The sequence below is a fragment of the Natator depressus genome, chromosome 10 (genome assembly GCF_965152275.1).
Source record: "Natator depressus isolate rNatDep1 chromosome 10, rNatDep2.hap1, whole genome shotgun sequence".
In the NCBI taxonomy this organism is placed as follows: Eukaryota; Metazoa; Chordata; order Testudines; family Cheloniidae; genus Natator; species Natator depressus.
The window spans coordinates 46,011,845-46,031,160 of NC_134243.1; the positions used below are offsets into that span (position 1 = coordinate 46,011,845).

Genomic DNA, 19,316 nt, shown 5'->3' on the forward strand with positions numbered 1-19,316 from the left:
ATCTTTCTGCTGGTATTCTGCCACAAACCACATGCTAACAGCAGGGAACTCATGCTCCATTTCCTGGATGTTAGATGCATGCTAGTTTTCTACATTGAGTGGACAAAGCTGTTTAGAAGGTCGATGCAGCTATTCATGGCCATTACCGAGAGGATGAAAGGTCTTCCTGTCTCATCCCAAAGAATCTCTTCTTGGATCATGACCTGTATCAGGACGTGCTATCACTTGACAAAGATTCTGGCTCCACCGTTGATGATGCACTCCACAAGAGCTCAAGCTTCCTCTGCAGCGTTTCTGGCTCAGGTCCCTATTCAGGACGTCTGCAAGGCGGCGATGTGGTAATCAGTTCACACCTTTGTCGCACTATGCCATCACTCAGCAGGCTAGAGATGATGCTGCGTTTGGTAGAGCAGTGTTTCAGTCTGAAACTCGGTGAACTCCGACCCCTTCTCTGGGGTACTTATTGGGAGTCACCTACTTGGAATTGACATGAGCAATCACTCGAAGAAGAAAAAAACGGTTACCTATCTTTTGTCACTGTTGTTCTTCGAGATGTGTTCTCATGTCCATTCCAAGACCCACCCAGGAGTATCTGGCAAGAAGGAACTGAGGAGGCAGCGGGTTGGCAGGGATCTATATACACAGCCATAAGGGCGCCACTCCAGGGGGCTCCACAGCCGACCCGACGGGTACCACTAGGGGAAAAACCGTCCGACGATTGTGCATGCAGCGCGCTCACACCTACTTGGAATGAACGTGAGCAACACATCTCAAAGAACAACAGTTACGAAAGGTAGGTAACTGTTTTTTAATCTCTGAATTAAGAGAATCCAGCGATAGAATGTAATCAAACAGTTCTTGCCTAACAGTATATAGATAAACACTAGGGCTGTCAAGCGATTAAAAAAATTAATCACGATTGATTGCGCTGTTAAACAATAATAGAATACCATTTATTTAAATATTTTTGATGTTTTCTACATTTTCAAATATTTTGATTTCAATTACAACACAGAATACGAAGTGTACTGCTCACTTTATATTTTTATTATAAATATTTGCACTGTAAAAAACAAAAGAAATAGTATTTTAATTCATCTAATGCAAGTACTGTAGTGCAATCTCTTTATCATGAAAGTTGAACTTACAAAGGTAGAATTATGTACAAAAAGGTAACTGCATTCAAAATAAAACAATGTAAAACTTTAGAACCTACAAGTCCACTCAGTCCTACTTCAGCCAATCGCTCAGACAAACAAGTTTGGTTACAATTTGCAGGTGATAATGCTGCCCGCTTCTTGTTTACAATGTCACCTGAAAGTGAGAACGGACATTTGCATGCCACTGTTGTAGCCGGCATCGCAAGATGTTTACGTGCCTGATGCGTTAAAGATTCATATGTCCCTTCATGCTTCAACCACCATTCCAGACGACATGTGTCCATGCTGATAACGGGTTCTGCTCGATAACGATCCAAAGCAGAGCGAACCGACGTATGTTCATTTTCAACATGAGAGTCAGATGCCACCAGCAGAAGGTTGATTTTCTTTTTCAATGGTTCGGGTTCTGTAGTTTCCGCATCAGAGCGTTGCTCTTTTAAGACATCTGAAAGCATGCTCCAAACCTCATCCTTCTCAGATTTTGGAGGGCACTTCAGATTCTTAAACCTTGGGTTGAGTGCTGTATCTATCCTTGGAAATCTCACACTGGTACCTTCTTTGTGTTTTGTCAAATCTCCTGTGAAAGTGTTCTTAAAACGAACATGTGCTGCGTCATCATCCAAGGCTGCTGTAACATGAAATATGTGGCAGAATGCGGGTAAGTAAACTGGAGCAGGAGACATACAATTCTCCCCCAAGGAGTTCAGTCACAAATTTAATTAATGCATTATTTTTTTAACGAGCATCATCAGCATGGAAGCATGTCCTCTGGAATGGTGGCTGAAGCATGAAGGCGCATACAAATGTTTAGCATATCTGGCACGTAAATACCTTGCAACCCCAGCTACAAAAGTGCCATGCAAACGCCTGTTCTCGCTTTCAGGTGACATTGTAAATAAGAAGCAGGCAGCAGTATCTCTCGTAAATGTAAACAAACTTGTTTGTCTTAGCAATTGGCTGAACAAGAAGTAGGACTGAGTAGGATTTGTGGGCTGTAAAGTTTTACATTGTTTTGTTTTTTGAGTGCAGTTATGTAACAAAAAAAAAAATCTACATTTGTAAGTTACACTTTCACGATAAAGAGATTACACTACAGTACTTGTATGAGGTGAATTAAAAAATACTGTTTCCTTTATCATTTTTACAGTGTAAATATTTGTAATAAAAAATATAAAGTGAGCACGGTACACTTCGTATTCTGTGTTGTAATAGAAATCAATATATTTGAAAATGTAGATAAATATCCAAAAATATTTAATTTCAGTTGGTATTGTTTAACAGTGCGATTGTGATTAATTTGTTTAATCAGTTAATTTTTTTGTTAATCGTATGAGTTAACTGCGATTAATCAACAGCCCTAGTAAACACACACAAACACAAACATTATCTATCAGTGTTTCTAAAGGTTGAATCTGGGTCAATTAGCCTGCAAGTTCCTTAATCCTTTCTGGCCCCGGGTCACAGTGGGATTCACTGTTTGGATCACAGTGGTCTGATCTAACAGGAGAAGCTTGACCAGATTTGTGGACCCCCCCCCTTTTTTTTTTTTTAAAGTAGTAACATCATTTATATTTAAAAACAGAAGCACTTGGTATTGAGGTTGAGGCTTCAATTTATAAATAATTGTGGAAGAGAAGTTTGTAGCTGATAAAGGTGGAAGGTCTAGCATCCTTTGGCACTTAGTATAAAAATCTGCTTATGTTACTAAATTGGCCTAAAATTTACTCTAAACATGGTATAACTTTATGTAATGTTATAACTGGTCAGTCCCAGACTAGAGAGACAAGGTAGGTGAGGTAATCTCTCTTGTTGGACCAACTTCTGTTAGTAAGAGAGACAAGCTTTCGAGCCACACACAGCTCTTCTTTAGGTATAACTTTGGTGTTATTGACCAGTCATCAGAGACCAGGGACTGACTATAGAGACTGAATGGTCCTTTTGGCCCACAGAGGTAATCCTTTCTGGTCAAGATATGCAGTAACACGGAGGATGCTTGTGTTGAACATGCAGCACCTGCTTTGTAATTAAGTGAAGGACTCTAATCTTCAGGGCTGTCAATGAGAGGAAGAATGGTGTGGTTGTGAAGGCAATGGTGGAATTAAGTTCCCATTGTGCTACCCTGGGATTCTCTGTTCACCTGGGCAAATCATTTAGTCTCTCTGGGCCTTAATTCCCCATCTGTTTAAAAAAACACAACAAAAAAGCTTCCGTGCTGCATAGGGGAAGTGAGGGGTTGTGAGGAAAGTACTCACATACTGTGGTGAGGAGGCACAAAGATAGAATCTAGTCCTTCCCAGATCTAAATTTGCACGTTAAGCCTCCTTTCCCATAAAAGAGAGAATACCACATATTTTGACATCCCTTCCATTTGATCCGTTTGAACTACTTGGCCAAAAGTCCTGTGATATGGTGCAAACTCCCAGATCAGGATTCAGTTCAGAACTAGATCCGCTACCATTGTTCCTCACTACCCTGCAGAGGGCACAAGAACATGTGTAGTCAGGCTGCCTTTGCATGCAGCAGTGCTCCGTTGTTTGTGCAGTGTGCTCTGCCTTCCCAGGTTTATAAGTGGGTTCTTATTTGTAATGCAGCCACGAGAGGATGCCTTACCAAAGGAGGTATAGAGACAGACGGGAGAGTGATAACTACAGGTTTGAAGACCGAAGCCCTTCTTTTGGAGAGGATTATTACTCTACCCGCTCACACCACTGCCGGAGATCACGGGACAGAGAGCACCACCGAACAAGGAAGCACCAGCATCGCTGCCGGAAGCGCAAGACCAGGTCTTGTAGCAGTGCCTCATCGGTGAGTAGCATCCAGATGAGTTCAGGATTGTTCAGGTTTTAACTTTTTACCTTCTGTAGCTCTGAATACACTGGGTGAGTACCTCTAATCCCTCTTCTGTTTTGTTCTTGATTTTGTTCCACTTCACTGTGTCTTTAAACTGGAAGCATTAATAGTTGTTAATTTTGACAGACCATTCCTAGCACCTGGAAATAAAGCCTAGCTTCCCAAGGCATGGGGGGGCAGGGGGAGTGCAGCGAAACCAGATGGAATGCTTGTCTGCACAATTACAAGGGGAACTCCTGGATGCAGGCCTGCACTGTTGCAGCATCCACTATGGTTGTGTGTCCTCCTCTTTTATTCGCTTGAAGGTTCCACTTCTGCTGCATATTGAAACTTCTGCCTGAGTTGTTACTGCTACATTGTGACAGCATAAGATACTCCAGTGTAGATACTCCATGTTTGTTGTGTCAGAATCTTATACCCCTTAGGATGAGTCAGCTGTGTCAAATCCATTCTTCAGAACTGTTAGCACTCTGGTTATCAACCACTTCCCCACAATACTCGGGAGAGGTGCCCTGTTGTCACTAGTTTCCTTGGACTGAAGTTTTGTTTGAGAATGTCATTGTTCTCTCTCTGACTGGAATGAACTACAGCCTCCCTCTTCTAGTTAGTGATGATTAATAATCAACTTGTGGCAAAGGGGAGGTGGGTTATCCTAGGACAATGGAGTGACTTGGAAGTGTTGTGAGGTACTCATCCAAATGTCTTAACTTTACCGCCTCTGTCATACCCTAGTAAGGATCCGTTACTATTCACAGTTCTCAAGTTTGTTGCTTTCATATAGTTTAAACAAAGTGATTGATTCCTAACCCCTGTGGTTATACTGGATACTTGCATGGTTTGGAACTCTTAATGGCCCATCACTTTCCTTCTTTTTTTTTCCAGCCGAATTTATCTGAGTTTTAATGCCAAGGTTAAATGATTGAAATGCTCCAATAACAACTGTGCGTGTGTGGTGGTTCTGTGCAGGTTTCGGTTGTTGTGATCTCTGCTCTGTGTTGTGAAGTCTCACAGCAGCTATCTCAAGTGCTCTCTGAAACTTTTTCTCCGTTCAGACGATCTCTTAAACTTTGTCTGTAGTTCATTCTTCTTGACTTGTTGGGGAAAGGAATATGGCGGAGCACATATTAGGAAGTTCAGACATGGAAGTGTAGAGCCCTGTTACGGAATCTCTCACTAGATAGAATGTAACTAATTTTACACTTTGTTTTGTTTGAGGGACTAAATAGAAAAGTTCAGTCACTGGACAGACGAGTTGTTGGCTTTGGTGGGGGTGTTTTCTGCTGGCGGGAAGGAACCTCCAGGAATGTTTGGCTGGTTTTCCAGTAGAAGCTCGTAGCAATGGGCTTGATTGTGAGCTCTCACCTATAGCACACCTGGAGCTATGAGCTATAAGGCTCTCGAGGGACTTAACTCTCCTGCTCCTAGAATTCTTTCAAGTTTTAAATCTGTGCAGAGGAAGGACGACGACACTGGCCCTATATGGGTCCAATCAGGCTTGCAGATATAGGATCAATTCTGTTGTTGGTTCCATCAGGATGGGAAGGGCTGAGCAGTATCGAGTCAAGGGTGGGACAAGTCCCTGGGATAGCTGGAGATGTTTATTAATAAACATACAAAGGAAAGCGGGACAGACTCCACAAAGGGGGAACTGCTAATCTGGCTTCTACTGGACAGCCTGACCAACCTGACTTGTGTACTCTACCCATCGGCACACTTGCCACTGGAGAAAGTGACGTGACTGGCAAAGCACTCGCTCTTCTTGCGCTACTGGCAGCATCCTCTATTCACATAGAGGAATCTGCTCCTCTGTGGCAAAACATGGGGGGAATGCTTGTACGAACCCAGTGACTGGAGCATCCCAGCTGCTGCTCCCTGCCAGAGAAGAGGGTGGCACTTCCCGCTAAGAGGCAGCTTCATCAGACACTGTAGCTAATGAGACAGTTCTTTACATACCTGTAGCTGTTTTTACTTTTCTGTTTTGAAGTTAGTTTGTGTCTTGACGTGTCCCTTGCAATATCCCTATCGTTATATATGCTGTGTGCCTTATGAAATGCGGGGATCTGGAAAATCCAACCACCGACGCATCGTCGTCTTCACCTTTGAATGACAACTCAATCTGCCAATCGGAACTGCCCGCTGTGTGCGATTGGTCGGATGGCGTTTCGGGGGGCGGTGTGTGCAGAGAAGCCAACAGAGCAGTAAACGCAGCAGGAGCGTGGAAGATGACAAGGAAGGTCACCTGGTGTGCAGAATCGGCGATTGGCTCCAAGAGCGATGTACAGCCACCTTTCGTAAAACTTTACCTCTCTACTTTCTATCCCCATGTTAGACAAGATCTCTCTTATTGTACTGGAGGGGTCTCTAGTGTTTATTGCTTATAAATGGGCTGACCTGTAATTGCCTGAAGCAGACAATAGACACTTCTGTTTTAAAGAGTGTAGCAGGGAGATACCTTTTTGAGATGTGAATGCTGTGAAATTGCAGGACCTCATGCCCTTCAGGTTCTCGAAGCTCACATCAGCTCTTGTTTTCTCTCCTAGATGAGATTGTCGGCAGCCTAGGTGAAGGCACTTTTGGCAAAGTTGTGGAGTGTGTGGACCATGCCAGGTATGCTATCCTTGGTCTCCAAGTGACTTACCTATCATGTACCAGTCAGTTCAGACATGGATGAGGTGGGGTGGATTTGTCCTGTCCTCTTCAGATGTCGCTTTTCTTTTAGATGCTGATACACATTCCCCAGCTCTTCCACACTCAGCATCTGGTGCTGAGCCTGTGGGCCTGTTTAGTCTAGGTAGAATCATAGAATATCAGGGTTGGAAGGGACCTCAGGAGGTCATCTAGTCCAACTCCCTGCTCAAAGCAGGACCTATCCCCAACTAAATCATCCCGGCCAGGGCTTTGTCACGCCTGATCTTAAAAACTTCAAAGGGAGGAGATTCCACCACCTCCCTAGGTAACGCATTCCAGTACTTCACCACCCTCCTAGTGAAAAAGTTTTCCTAATATCCAACCTAACCCTCCCCCACTGCAACTTGAGACTATTACTCCTTGTTCTGTCATCTGCTACCACCGAGAACAGTGTAGATCCATTCTCTTTGGAACCCCCTTTCAGGTAGTTGAAAGCAGCTATCAAATCCCCCCTCATTCTCTTCCGCAGACTAAACAATCCCAGTTCCCTCAGCCTCTCCTCATAAGTCGTGTGTTGCAGTCCCCTAATCATTTTTGTTGCCCTCTGCTGGACGCTTTCCAATTTTTTCACATCCTTCTTGTACTGTGGGGCCCAAACCTGGACACAGTACTCCAGATGAGGCCTCACCAATGTCGAATAGAGGGGAACGATCACGTCCCTCAATCTGGTGGCAGTGCCCCTACTTATACAGCCCAAAATGCCATTGGCCTTCTTGGCAACAAGGGCACACTGTTGACTCAGATCCAGCTTCTCGTCCACTGTAACCCCTAGGTCCTTTTCTGCAGAACTGCTGCCTAGCCATTTGGTCCCTAGTCTGTAACGATGCATGGGATTCTTCCGTGCTAAGTGCAGGACTCTGCACTTGTCCTTGTTGAACCTCATCGGATTTCTTTTGGCCCAATCCTCTAATTTGTCTAGGGCCCTCTGTATCCTATCCCTACCCTCCAGCGAATCTACCACTCATCCCAGTTTAGTGTTGTCTTCGAACTTGCTGAGGGTGCAGTCCACTCCATCCTCCAGATCATTAATGAAGATATTGAACAAAACCGGCCCCAGGACCGACCCTTGGGGCACTCCACTTGATACCGGCTGCCAACTAGACATGGAGCCATTGATCGCTACCCGGTGCTCTTCCTATTCCCTTCAAAAAAAAGTCCCTAGCAAAGTGGGAGGGGAGAGAAGAGAGATGCTTGAGTGACCTTCTTGGTTACAACATGAGGCCATTGTATTCTGTGGCTTTCTGCAGTTCTGTTAGAAACAGTTATTCAGTATTAGTTTGCCTCAGCTTGGATTCCACTCAGTATCATCTTTTGCTATAGACAAGAATGGGCAGATCATCAAATTCCAAGCTGTTACTTTGCTGGCCTTGTTTTCCACTCAATTATATGCCCATCCTGGGTTTGCCAAAGTGATCTTATCCTTTTTCTGTCAGTGTTTCTGCTATATGACTGCCCTGTGTTTACTTAGAAACTTCTCTGAACTACAGGCCTTGCCTCAAAGAGCTTAGTCATAAATGGGGCTGAAGAGAGCACAGGACTTTAGGAGGAAAGCATTCTTCCCCTTCCTGAGGTCTGCGGGGGTGGAGTCCCTCTCTTGTGCACTGTAAAATACGGAGAAGGGAAATCCCACTCCTTAAGTCTTTTGGAGGTGCACTGGAGATAATCCCTCAGAGGCCAGTGAGGAGGATGAGGAAAGCAAAGGGGGTGGCCAGCAGTACATATGGGGATTATTTCCACCTCTCCCATCCTGTGGATATATGAGGGGCTCCCCAGTCCTTAGTACTTGCGGAGTAAGGTGTCACTTGGGTAAGTGCATTAGCCCCCAGCAAGCCTTGGGATGGTGACTGGGGACCATTCCTACAAAGTGGTTTTAGTTGCCTCTGGTGGAAGAATATGCAGATGAAGCGAGGGTGATGGATTCTCCTTGATCCTGGCTTTTCCCAAGCTGCATTTCCCAGTTTCATGCTGCAGTCAACAGCAGGGCATAGCTTACTAATACAGTGACAGGCAGCTGTGGTTTGCTCCCACTGCATGGCCCTGAGAACCAATTTGGGGAGGGGATGAAAAATGGCCAGTGTCTCCTACCTCATCCCAGGATTTATTGTAGAGACATTTTCTCATTCTCCATCCAAAAACAAATTGGGTTAAGAATCTCAGAAACTGGGAATTGTTTTTTGCCTAGGGACAATTATTTGTTGAGGTGGTCTGGGCCACTCCACCTCTGACCCATTCCTGTGTCATTTTCCCCTCTGCAGAGGTAAATCCCAGGTGGCGCTGAAAATTATTAGAAATGTGGGAAAGTACCGAGAAGCAGCCAGACTGGAAATTAATGTCCTAAAGAAAATTAGAGAGAGAGACAAGGACAACAAATAGTAAGTTTGATACCTTGCATAGAAGCTGCTGCTGCTGCTGCTTAGTGCTGTCAACGTATCTACTCGGAGAGGAGGGTGGTCGGTGCAAGGTAGTGTGAGGGAGAGCCTGAGATAAGAGCATGAAAACTTAATGCCTGTCTTTTCCATCTACCTAGAAAATGGTGTTGTCTTCTCCCTCGTCCACCCTCTGGGATTGGGAATATAGAAGGGCTTTTTTAGTATGAATTGTGACTTATTCCTAGGTCCCTGAATATGTAATTCTTGACCATTTAAATATCTGGGAATTGGGTTAATTTATCTTTCCCTATTAACTAAACACAGTTCTTTATAGTGAAACATTCCCCCCTTCTCACCCCCTTCAGTGTAAGAATTTTGCTCTTACACTAGGATATCTATGTCCTTGGCATCTCTGGATGATTGAGCAGGTGAATCCCAGGTTGCTTAGGGAGAAGCATGGCTGGGCTGTGTCTGAAAACTGAGTGTTTGTGTGCTAGTCACTTGGAGAGAAGGAGGGATGGGAATACTACTTCCTTGGAAGATTGTTGTGTGGCCAATAACATTCTTATTATCCATTCTGTCCAGTTTGTGTGTCCTGATGTGCGACTGGTTCAATTTCCATGGTCACATGTGCATCGCCTTTGAGCTTCTGGGCAAGAACACTTTTGAATTCCTGAAGGAGAATAACTTTCAGCCATATCCCCTCCCCCAGATCCGGCACATGGCATACCAGCTCTGCCATGCCTTGAGATGTAAGTTACCCAGATTCCTTTGCCACGGTTGTCTGCAGCAATGAGGTGAGTTCTACTCGCCAGCTAGTGTTTTCTTTGAGAAATGTCAGTTTGTTTTTACATGCATGTTAATAGTGTCTGAACGTTTTGGCTAGTCTCACTTTTCACAGTCTGAAGAGTTTAAAATCAGGTGAGCGATTCCGATGTTTTTGGAGAACAGTGAAGGGAGGTGGATTGAGGACATGGCTTCTAGATTCACCTCAGTTTCCTCCTGAAAGAGGGGGGAAACTAAACCTTGTAAGCTTCACACAGACGAGACTTACTGCCTGTATGTGGCGAACGCGATGGGGTGACTGAAATGTATATTTAACAGTTAAAATGTGGTGATGTATAGTGAGGAACCTGGCTTCAAATAAGATAATTCTATGTAGCTTAATGAAGCTGTTTGATACACAGTTGACATGGGCCATGGTGCAGCACCTTGCACTCTGGTTCAAAGTACCGTCCTTTGGGGCAAGGGAGCATGTGTTCGCAGGGGGGCTATGTAACAGACATAGCTGTACGGAAGGTCCAGCACTTGATTCTTAAACTTTTCTCTCTTCTCTCCCCACCCGTCTCTGCAGTTTTACATGACAACCAGCTGACTCACACTGACCTCAAACCTGAAAACATCCTCTTTGTGAATTCTGATTTCGACACCATGTACAATGAGACCAAGGTAGGTTGTGCCTCTGAGAAAGAGGGTGAAATGATTGAACGCCTTGCATCTTTCTGCAAGAAAAAAATTTTCCTTTTTCCCATTCTCTGGTTGAGCATGAGGGCCATCATCTCCAGTGGCTTGGACAAAGTCAGGAGGCCTGCATTCTATTCCTGACCTTTCCAATCTATAAAACGAAGAGTACTTGGCTGCCTGAGTTAAAGAGCTTTGAGATCTGTGATGGAAGGTGCTATACAAGTGCAATGTTTCTGTATTTTGTGGCCATTTTTACTGCTAATGACCTGGGCAAGGAACTCTTATTGGGATAGAGGGATCCTGTTGGAACCCCTCTCTATTCTGAAACCCCCTCTCCAGGTTCCTTATAGCTATTTCTTGTGTTGCAGAACTGTGAGGAGAAATCTATTAGGAACACAAACATCCGTGTGGCCGACTTTGGAAGTGCCACTTTTGACCATGAGCATCACACTACTATTGTTGCTACTCGGCACTACCGCCCGCCAGAGGTGATTCTGGGTGAGTGGAGTTACGTTTCTGTCTTTACTGATAGCTTTCTGGGGCGTGGGCCATGGGATGCATTAGGGTAAGAATTGGGCTTCACAAGAGAGAACAGACTGGAAAATCTCTGATTCTGGAGTGGAGAAAGGGGACAATCTACACTAGCCTATTTAGACAAAAAGTTAAACCTGCTGCTGTGATGGGTCTCTTGGGAGCAAAGGTTTGGGTGGTGCTGCAGATGGGGCATTAGGACTGCTGAGGCAGCACACCTGGTCTGCATCACGTCCAAAGCCTGGAACAAAGACGACGCTTTCTTATATGCAAAATATTGTCCGTAAATATGTGCCCAGAACTTTGGGGGAGTGCTCGGCCCAGAGATGTGGGATGGCAGAGATCTGAGATGCTTGTGTGAGGTATCGCAATTGAGTTAATCAGAGAATAACCACTTCAGCGCACAGACTGAAAAGGGGGCATCTCTCTGTTCCGGGACTCTGACTCCCAGAGGACTAAGCAGTCATCTCACCACAGAAATCCACTGGGTGTTTATTTGAGTTTTAGGTCTCTCCAGTTTTAAAGGAAACTAGAGGCCACCAGCAAGGAATTTGTGCAAGCTCCACGTTTGTCACTGGAAGCTCAAGTCATTTTTTCTCCTCTTCATTGCAGAGCTGGGCTGGGCACAGCCGTGTGATGTCTGGAGTATTGGCTGCATTCTATTTGAGTATTACCGTGGCTTCACACTCTTTCAGGTACACTTTTGTAAGGCCTTTATGCCCTTGACTGAACTGTGTAAGCTTTAGCCTTCCTTTTTAAATTGTGAAGCCCAAATCGACAATGGAATTTATGCTCCTAATTTCCATTGAACTCAGTGGAAGTTAGGAGCCCAAATACCTTTGTAGATTTGGGCCTACATTTTTCTGGGTCCCATGAGGAGACTATCCTACTAGTCCATCCTTGGAAGGATGGGTTTAGACCTTCCTGTCTTCATTGTGTAACTGTTTCAAGGCTAAGAAAATAACCTAGTCGCTCTTCCTCTGCAGACTCATGAGAATCGTGAGCACCTTGTAATGATGGAAAAAATCCTTGGGCCAATCCCATCTCAGATGATCCACAAAACCCGGTAAGAACCAGCTTCTGAGCAGCTGACTTGGCTGTTGCATTGTTCTGGTGATGGTGGAGTAGGCGGGATACCATTTCTGATGCAGAGAGGCCACGCATCAGAATCCTAACGCTAGGGTTGTAGTTCTGGGTGGAGGTCACAGGGTCAAGAAGAGACTTGAACTTGAAATAAAAGTAATGTTGAGTACAGGTGCTGGGAAAAATGGCCAAGCAGCCTACAGATAATGGAACCCTGTTGTTCTATACCACTAAGAGGGCCTTGCCTAGGATTTCTTCCATGCTTTTGCGGAGACAGGGCCACCGTTCCTGACAGTGAACTTTCATGCAAACAGCATCAAAATCTGAAACGTCTGTCGTCTTCTGGCAGCATGGTTCAGTGGCTAAGGCACTACAGTGGGAGTCAGGTGACCTGGGTTCTGTTCCCTGCTCTGCCGTTGACCCTAATATTTCACCTTGGGCAAGTCACTTCTCCTCTCTGTGCCTGTTTTTCCCATCTGTGAAATGGGAATGATGCTTCAGTATCTTTGTAAAGTGCTTTGAAATTCCGTGGATGAAAAGTGCTATATACGAGATTTATATTCAAACCCCAAGTATTGGCTACTAGAAATCATCTAGCTTGGCTTTAACCAGGCTCAGCTTTTAAAGACCACCTTGATTGCTGGTTGGGCTGGTAGAATACCCAGCATATAGTTTTCTGAAGTGCTTTGGAAAAGAGGTACAGCGTCCTCTGATAGCGCTGGCTTATATGTAATGTAGTTGAGTCCTAGTACCAATGTCTTGCCTTGCAGTGAGGCTACGCGTACCCCATACGTGTGTGCCCCCAGATGTCTCTTGCAGATAGGACTCTTGAATAGTTCCTTTTATTGTACAGGAAACAGAAGTACTTCCACAAGGGGGGACTGGTATGGGATGAGAACACATCAGATGGAAGATACGTCCAAGAGAACTGCAAACCACTGCGGGTATGAGACGCTGCTCTGATTTATATAGAAAGCTTAGGTAGCTCTGCAGTGGATGCTGAGATTCCTAGCTTCCACAGTGTCACCTGGCATGTTCTTGGAGTGAGATGACACTGGATGGAAATGGGGGTGCTGCTGTCAGTATCTAAATGACATGGGAGACACATAGCTTCATTCCGTATATGCAGGGAGTACCTTGGCACAAAAACAAAACCTTGCCAAGACTAGAGTGACTGGTCTGTCCCAACAGAATTGTTTTAAGCTGTATTACCTTTTACAGAGCCTATTAACCAATGCTTTACAATCACTCCAGATCCTGTTCCCAAATCTGCTGTAGTCGCAGTTAGTAAAGACTTCACTTTGTGTCACTGTGGTGTGGTAAGAATCAGAAATTAGGGATGGAATTGTTAGGCCATGTAGCTCCTCCTCCAGCCAGTTCAGCACTGCTCCATACGCTGTGCTCTATAGATGAGCAAGCCCCTAGAATTCCATGGTGGTAGCACAGTCCCGTAGATGGGATGAGGAGTGGGAGCCTGATCTCTAACAGTGCTGAGCACTCCAGCTTCAGTTGACTTCAGTGTGAGCTGTGGGTGCGCTTCGCTTCTGAAACTCGGGCCCTGGGTTCTGTACTGGATCTGTGACTGGATTGCTGTGGCCTGGGGCAAGTCTCTTTGGGTGCCTCCAATTCCCCAGCTGTGAAATAGGGACCGTGATGGTGAAAATCACCATAGAAAGATGTGCTGGTTACTTTTACTCTGCCTTTATTCTTAAAGGAAGCTGAGGACATGTCTGTCTCATGTCTGATAAGTTTTATCCTTTGAGGCAGGACAGGAAACCCTCTCATGTGGCTGCTGCTCACTGAAAGGACTTGGGGAGAACCCTCAGCTTACAGGGAATCTAATCTTCCAAACTGTTCCATGCAGGGAAGGCTGAGGGGATCCGTGCAGGACTGCATCTGGGCATGGCAGCCTTGGCTTTGTCTGTTGTGGGCACAAGCTGGACCCCAACCTTCCATCACAGGGCAGAGGAAGATTGGTTCCATAGACAGGGACTCAGGAGAGTTGGATTCCATTCCCTGCTCAGCTATTGACTTCCTGTGTGACATGGAGAAGTCACTGTGCCCCAGTTCCTCCTCTGCCCAGTGAGGGTGATAGCTCTGCCCTACCTCCCAAGAGGTGTGATGATAAATACAGTACAGATTGTGAGATGCTTAATACTGTGGTGATGGGAGCCATCATGTGTACCCTTACATAGAGCCTCCACTCCAAGGATTTCTCCCTACAAGGGGGAAGTAGTATGTAGGCGGGAGTGGGCATCCTATGACTTCTCACCCAGTGGAGACCATCAGAGATTTGCCTGGTGTTTTACTGGATAACAATTAATCTAATAGACAAGGATGCAGCAGGAATGTGGGAGAGATGGAAGGGGCTTCAAGATGGGCCACATCAGGCCAGAGGTGGCTCTCACCTCAACAGGTGTTGCAATGAGGGCCTGCAGTTTGGCAGACAATCACATGAGTCTGTTCCCTTCGCCCTGTAAAAAATGTGGAACTGTTGATAGGGGAGCAGTGACGCTTCCCTCAGCATTCTCTTCGAGCTGCTGCTGTAGCCAATAGAGGAGACACTCGCCACTGCCACAGGGTTCTACCATCCCTAGCTTTGTCTGCTTGTGGAGGAAGTAAAGGACAACCTTTGAACCTTTCTTCAAATGCCCAAAATCTCTTTAACTTCCCTTGGCTTTCTCAGGAATAAAGGTATGATGGTGTAGCACCCTGCCCTATCTGTAGCAGTGTTGCCAGCTCTCAAGATACACAGTGTGGAGGGTCGTGTCTAGTTTTTGCCAGATGTTTGCCTGCATTGTTCCACAGCTGAATCTGTACTATTCTGTTTCAGAGCTACATGCTGTATGATTCACCGGACCACGTGCAGCTGTTTGACTTGATGAGAAGGATGTTAGAGTTTGATCCTTCCAAGAGGATCACATTCTCTGATGCTCTGCTGCATCCGTTCTTTAGCGGCCTGTCTCCAGAGGAAAGGCTGCTGTGTAGTCGAGTCTCAAACCGTGACCTGAGCAGATGACAGATGGGTGGGTGGTGATGCCTGCTGGATTTGAACATATTCCTGGATCAGTTTGACCTCTGCTGTAGAGGCACCACGCAGCCCTCCTGTAGTGGAGAGTTCAGAGGTACTGGTGCAATGTGATATGGACCCTGGGCATGGGAGGGGGGAGGAGAAAGCTACAAGGAAAGCACAGATGTCTCATATTTATATGTTGTAAAGTTAAAATAAAGTGTTTCTTATTGTTTGATAATTTACTTGTATGAATGTGTCCAGCTATTTTTTTGATCCCACCCTGCCAGATTTTTTCTGTTAAATAAAAAGTGGTTTTATATTTCTCCACAAAACGGCATTGTTATGAATGTGAGACATTACTGCTTTGCTGGCTCTAGGTAGTCCTTCATTTCCAAGCATGGATTGGACTAACCTTGCTTTGTCTTCTCCATTAGCAAGTGTGTAGCAGGTTGTAGGAAAGAGGTACTGCACTGTTAATCTCACGTCTGGCTGTGGTATTGGAGGGGAGGATTTGGGCAACTTTTTGGTGGTTTGCTAGTCCCCTTCAGTAACTGCCAGGGAAATATAAATCCCTTTTCAAAACACTTGTAACTGCTTCTGTTGTGCTTGGCTGGAGTCCTGAAGCACCTTACTCAGAAGTAACTAGTAGAATGCATGTTGGGTTTGGCTTAATTGTGCAGAATGGCTCTCTTACAGGTGGGGCAAACCTTTCCCATATACATAAGTCACTGAACACATGTGAATAGTTGCACTTTATTTCAAGGCTGGTATTACCCCAGCTGCTGCATGAATTCTGGAACAACAGTGTTTGTAATGATGATATGACTGAAGCATTGACTTGATTACACAGAGTTAGGGTGCAGTTGTCTTTGAACTGGGTGCCTGAAGCCAGGGCTTTTTCCATGGCTGCTGAAAAGAGGGTGTATGTTTTCTTATGACAAGCTGTGAGGGAATGATGCAGAACTTAAATCTACTGCTGGTTACTACAGAGCAGTGAAAGTTGCATTTCTGCTTTCTGGAGAAGCAAAGTCCATTCCAGTGCTTATTTACAGGCAGCTGCTTTTCCTGGGCCCTGGGAAGTCAGCTCCTGAGTATTTACTCCACTGAGTCCTGACACACTGGTGGAAATGGTCACATCTTGACAAACACTAAAAGTTAACATCCCTTAAAGCCTGCATCTTAACGAAGAGCTCTGACAAATGGGGCAGGGGGAGGCTGTATCCCTTCCTGCTGTTGTCTATTGCATCCAGGTCTGCAGTAGCTGTGTGACAATAAAAGGGCCAAGAATCCTAAAGACTTGATCACATGGATGTGCAACAAAATGCATCTGGTCTAGGACAAGGCTAGTGATTTCATTCCTCTGGCAAGAATACAACTCTGCTTGTCAGAAGAAAAGCAAGCACCCTTACCCTTATGCTACTTAGAAGGGAGAATGTATTATTAAGTTTAGCATAGTAACACACAAAACTTGTCCCAAAGCTGCTTAGTTGTGCTTGAGATGAGTCAATCTAGAATCTGTCAATGCCCACACCCTTACTTAAAATCCTGTCACTTGCCCAGAGGCATCAAGTGCTGTGGCAGCAATAACAATGACTACTTTAATTCTTTATTTAAAAAATAACCTTTGAGCAATTCTTGCTACCCCTTCTAATAGGGCTGGTAGGACCTCAGCCACTGATGCACACTTCAAAGAAAAAATTAAGTGCTTCTTACCCCCTTCAAAACTTATACCCTGCTCACAAAAGACAGAGTTGAATAACCAACCTTCAAGCTGGACAAGTTTAAGAAGCAGTATAGGAGAGGAGACAAACAGCAGGCTGTTTTCTTACATGTGATAGCTCTGCTTTTATAAAGGAAGGTGAAAACAAGGCAGTTAGTTACAGGGATTAGGCAGTTGCTACCTCCTCAGTACCTTAAACTAAAGCTGGCTGCAGCAGCTCTTTGATCTATAGGAGAAAGGCAGAGAAAAACCTTGGGTTGTGTTTATTTTAAAAGGATAACCCCTCACCATGCTGTCACTAACCAGCACTGCTTGCTAGGTAAGTGCCATCCCTTATTAAATGCTGTTGCATTAAGCTGAAACTAGTGTTTTACCTAAGGCATAGGTGCTCTAGCCTTGCAGAGAAACCCACACAACTACAGCCTGTTACACCCCATTATGTTAGGGAAGAGTTTAGTCATTGAGAATCTGTGTTAGCACTAAGGCCATTAAGCATAAACCAGTGGACACAGTTTAGTAGTCTAACCCTCCGCATTGAGAAATGTGCTGAACCACAGGCCCTTTATCCTCATGAGGTAGATGAGTTCTGTGCTGTTTGGCATGGGAAGTCCTTTAACAAGACCTTATACAGCAGAGAGCTGCCTAGATACCAAATGTACCATGGAATAAGAGCAGGGCTATTCTCCAAGGCCTCTGCCCAAACCCTGTGGGATGAAATGAAAGCTTGCCACCTCCTGCAGGGTCCATTCAGTAGTGCTCTGCAGATTAGGCTGGTGTATTTTCTCATACTTCAGTAACTTGGAACACTGCTCAGGTAAACAATCTTATTTCCTTTTGACACTGGAAGTCTCTTCCCAGCCACCCTCTTTTTTTACCTTGCTTGGTGCACTCAGCTCTATGATTTATGTTAAAAAAAAATCCTGTCACTATTCAAGTGCCAGACTTGTATCCCCCCATAACCCAGCTGGTTGAATAGGGTGCTCTGCATGCAGTTTCTTCATGAGTTCAGTTACTGAATACCCAAGCAGTAGCTGCAATTGTTTCACACAGAACAGCTGCTCTACACTTCAGCAAAAGAAGATCTCGCTCCCCTGGGAAAGGCACCAGCAGAACCTTTGAAGTCCGTTAGTGCCAGACAGACCTACCAGGCCAGTAGAGTCCCATGCTGACGGCAGAACTTTGCTGGGAGCATAGGCTGTGCTTAAAGTTCAAACAGTAGCAGAGGAACTTAGCTCTGTTTTGCTAGGACAGGACTCAAGGATTCCTCACCTCTCTCTTCTCTGCCTCTACAGGAAATGTGAAAAGCTCAGAACCCCTCAGGCAGAGAGCACTGTTTCGGTCCAAGTTTAATATTTCTCATCACCAGCCACTGATAGTTTGGCACTTTTAGAGACAATAAAAGGTCCAGCATGATAGATCTACAGAGCCACCCAAAGATTCATCAAATCACTTCTTACTCGAGGCAGTGCCATGAAGACAAATGCTTTCCTTGCAGCATATAGGAAAAAAAATCGGCAGCCCAAAACCAGCTAGCAAAATAAACAGGGTGAGACTACCTACAGTAATTCAGGTCAGAGTTTTCTGACCTTCCCCTCAAGTGTGATATCGCTGGAAAGCTCAAAGCTTTCTGAAAGCCGCATGATACAACAGTGGTGATGCCTGGGGTATCGGGGACCAGATTTCAGTGCACTAGTGCATGCAGGAGCAATACTGCCAGTGCTTCTGAAGGCAGCCTAAACACATCAGCTTGCCAAGCACAACAGCATTCGCTGTAGCACTACCAACATCCTCTGTGCCCAGGAGGCCATACAGTTAGTAGTGCTACACGGAGCGGACAAGCAGGCCTGGAGGAAGATTCCTCCAGGAAAGAGTTAACTAAGCCTTCCATAACACCCCCATAAGGAGCACACACGTGCCTGTCTTTGCATACTAAGACAAACAGCATCTGACTCATCTTTACAGTTTGCATAACCAGGGGAGGCAAGTGCCCTATGATTTCCACTGACTCCATTGAGATCCATGTGGAACAGTGCATTAGAACAAAGCACATATGCTTTTTCGGAGGGAGAATCCTCCCCCAGACGTGGCTGTTGCTCCCAAAGGGACTGGAACATTATATATCTTGTGAAGCATGGCATTCAGATGCAGGGTGTGCTGCGGGTGGCCACTGAGGCTCTACAATAATATATCCAAACACTACCTGTGCTGAGCACAAGGTATTAAAGAAAAGAGGGTAACATCTGCCTGTTCCCCTCGCATCTTCTCCGAATCACTGAGGTTACTCAGCTCACTGGAGAAATAAAACCCACCTTAGGAAAATGCCTTTCCCAAAGCACTGTCTGGTGGAAGGACACCATGGTAAACACCTCACTCCGGGCAGCATTCACTCAGTAAGCAGTCAAGGAACAAAAGCTTTACCCCCGCTTTCTAAATAGGGA

The 19,316-nt window shown here is 45.2% G+C and overlaps 1 protein-coding gene across 3 annotated transcripts in view; it reads left to right on the forward strand.

Moving 5' to 3' along the window:
- Nucleotides 1-15,420, forward strand: part of CLK3 (CDC like kinase 3) — a 31,406-nt gene extending 15,986 nt beyond the window's left edge. For 2 of the 3 annotated variants that reach the window (XM_074965979.1, XM_074965978.1), the window contains exons 3-13: nucleotides 3,752-3,965; nucleotides 6,193-6,286; nucleotides 6,551-6,617; nucleotides 8,954-9,070; nucleotides 9,653-9,819; nucleotides 10,422-10,516; nucleotides 10,900-11,029; nucleotides 11,675-11,757; nucleotides 12,049-12,128; nucleotides 12,999-13,089; nucleotides 14,979-15,420. In XM_074965979.1, the coding sequence (XP_074822080.1) occupies nucleotides 3,752-3,965; nucleotides 6,193-6,286; nucleotides 6,551-6,617; nucleotides 8,954-9,070; nucleotides 9,653-9,819; nucleotides 10,422-10,516; nucleotides 10,900-11,029; nucleotides 11,675-11,757; nucleotides 12,049-12,128; nucleotides 12,999-13,089; nucleotides 14,979-15,164 (1,324 nt within the window). In that variant the 3' untranslated portion in view covers nucleotides 15,165-15,420. The remainder of the gene's footprint in view (nucleotides 1-3,751; nucleotides 3,966-6,192; nucleotides 6,287-6,550; nucleotides 6,618-8,953; nucleotides 9,071-9,652; nucleotides 9,820-10,421; nucleotides 10,517-10,899; nucleotides 11,030-11,674; nucleotides 11,758-12,048; nucleotides 12,129-12,998; nucleotides 13,090-14,978) is intronic. The other variant, XM_074965977.1, reaches the window with a different exon arrangement.
- Nucleotides 15,421-19,316: the final 3,896 nt, after the last annotated feature.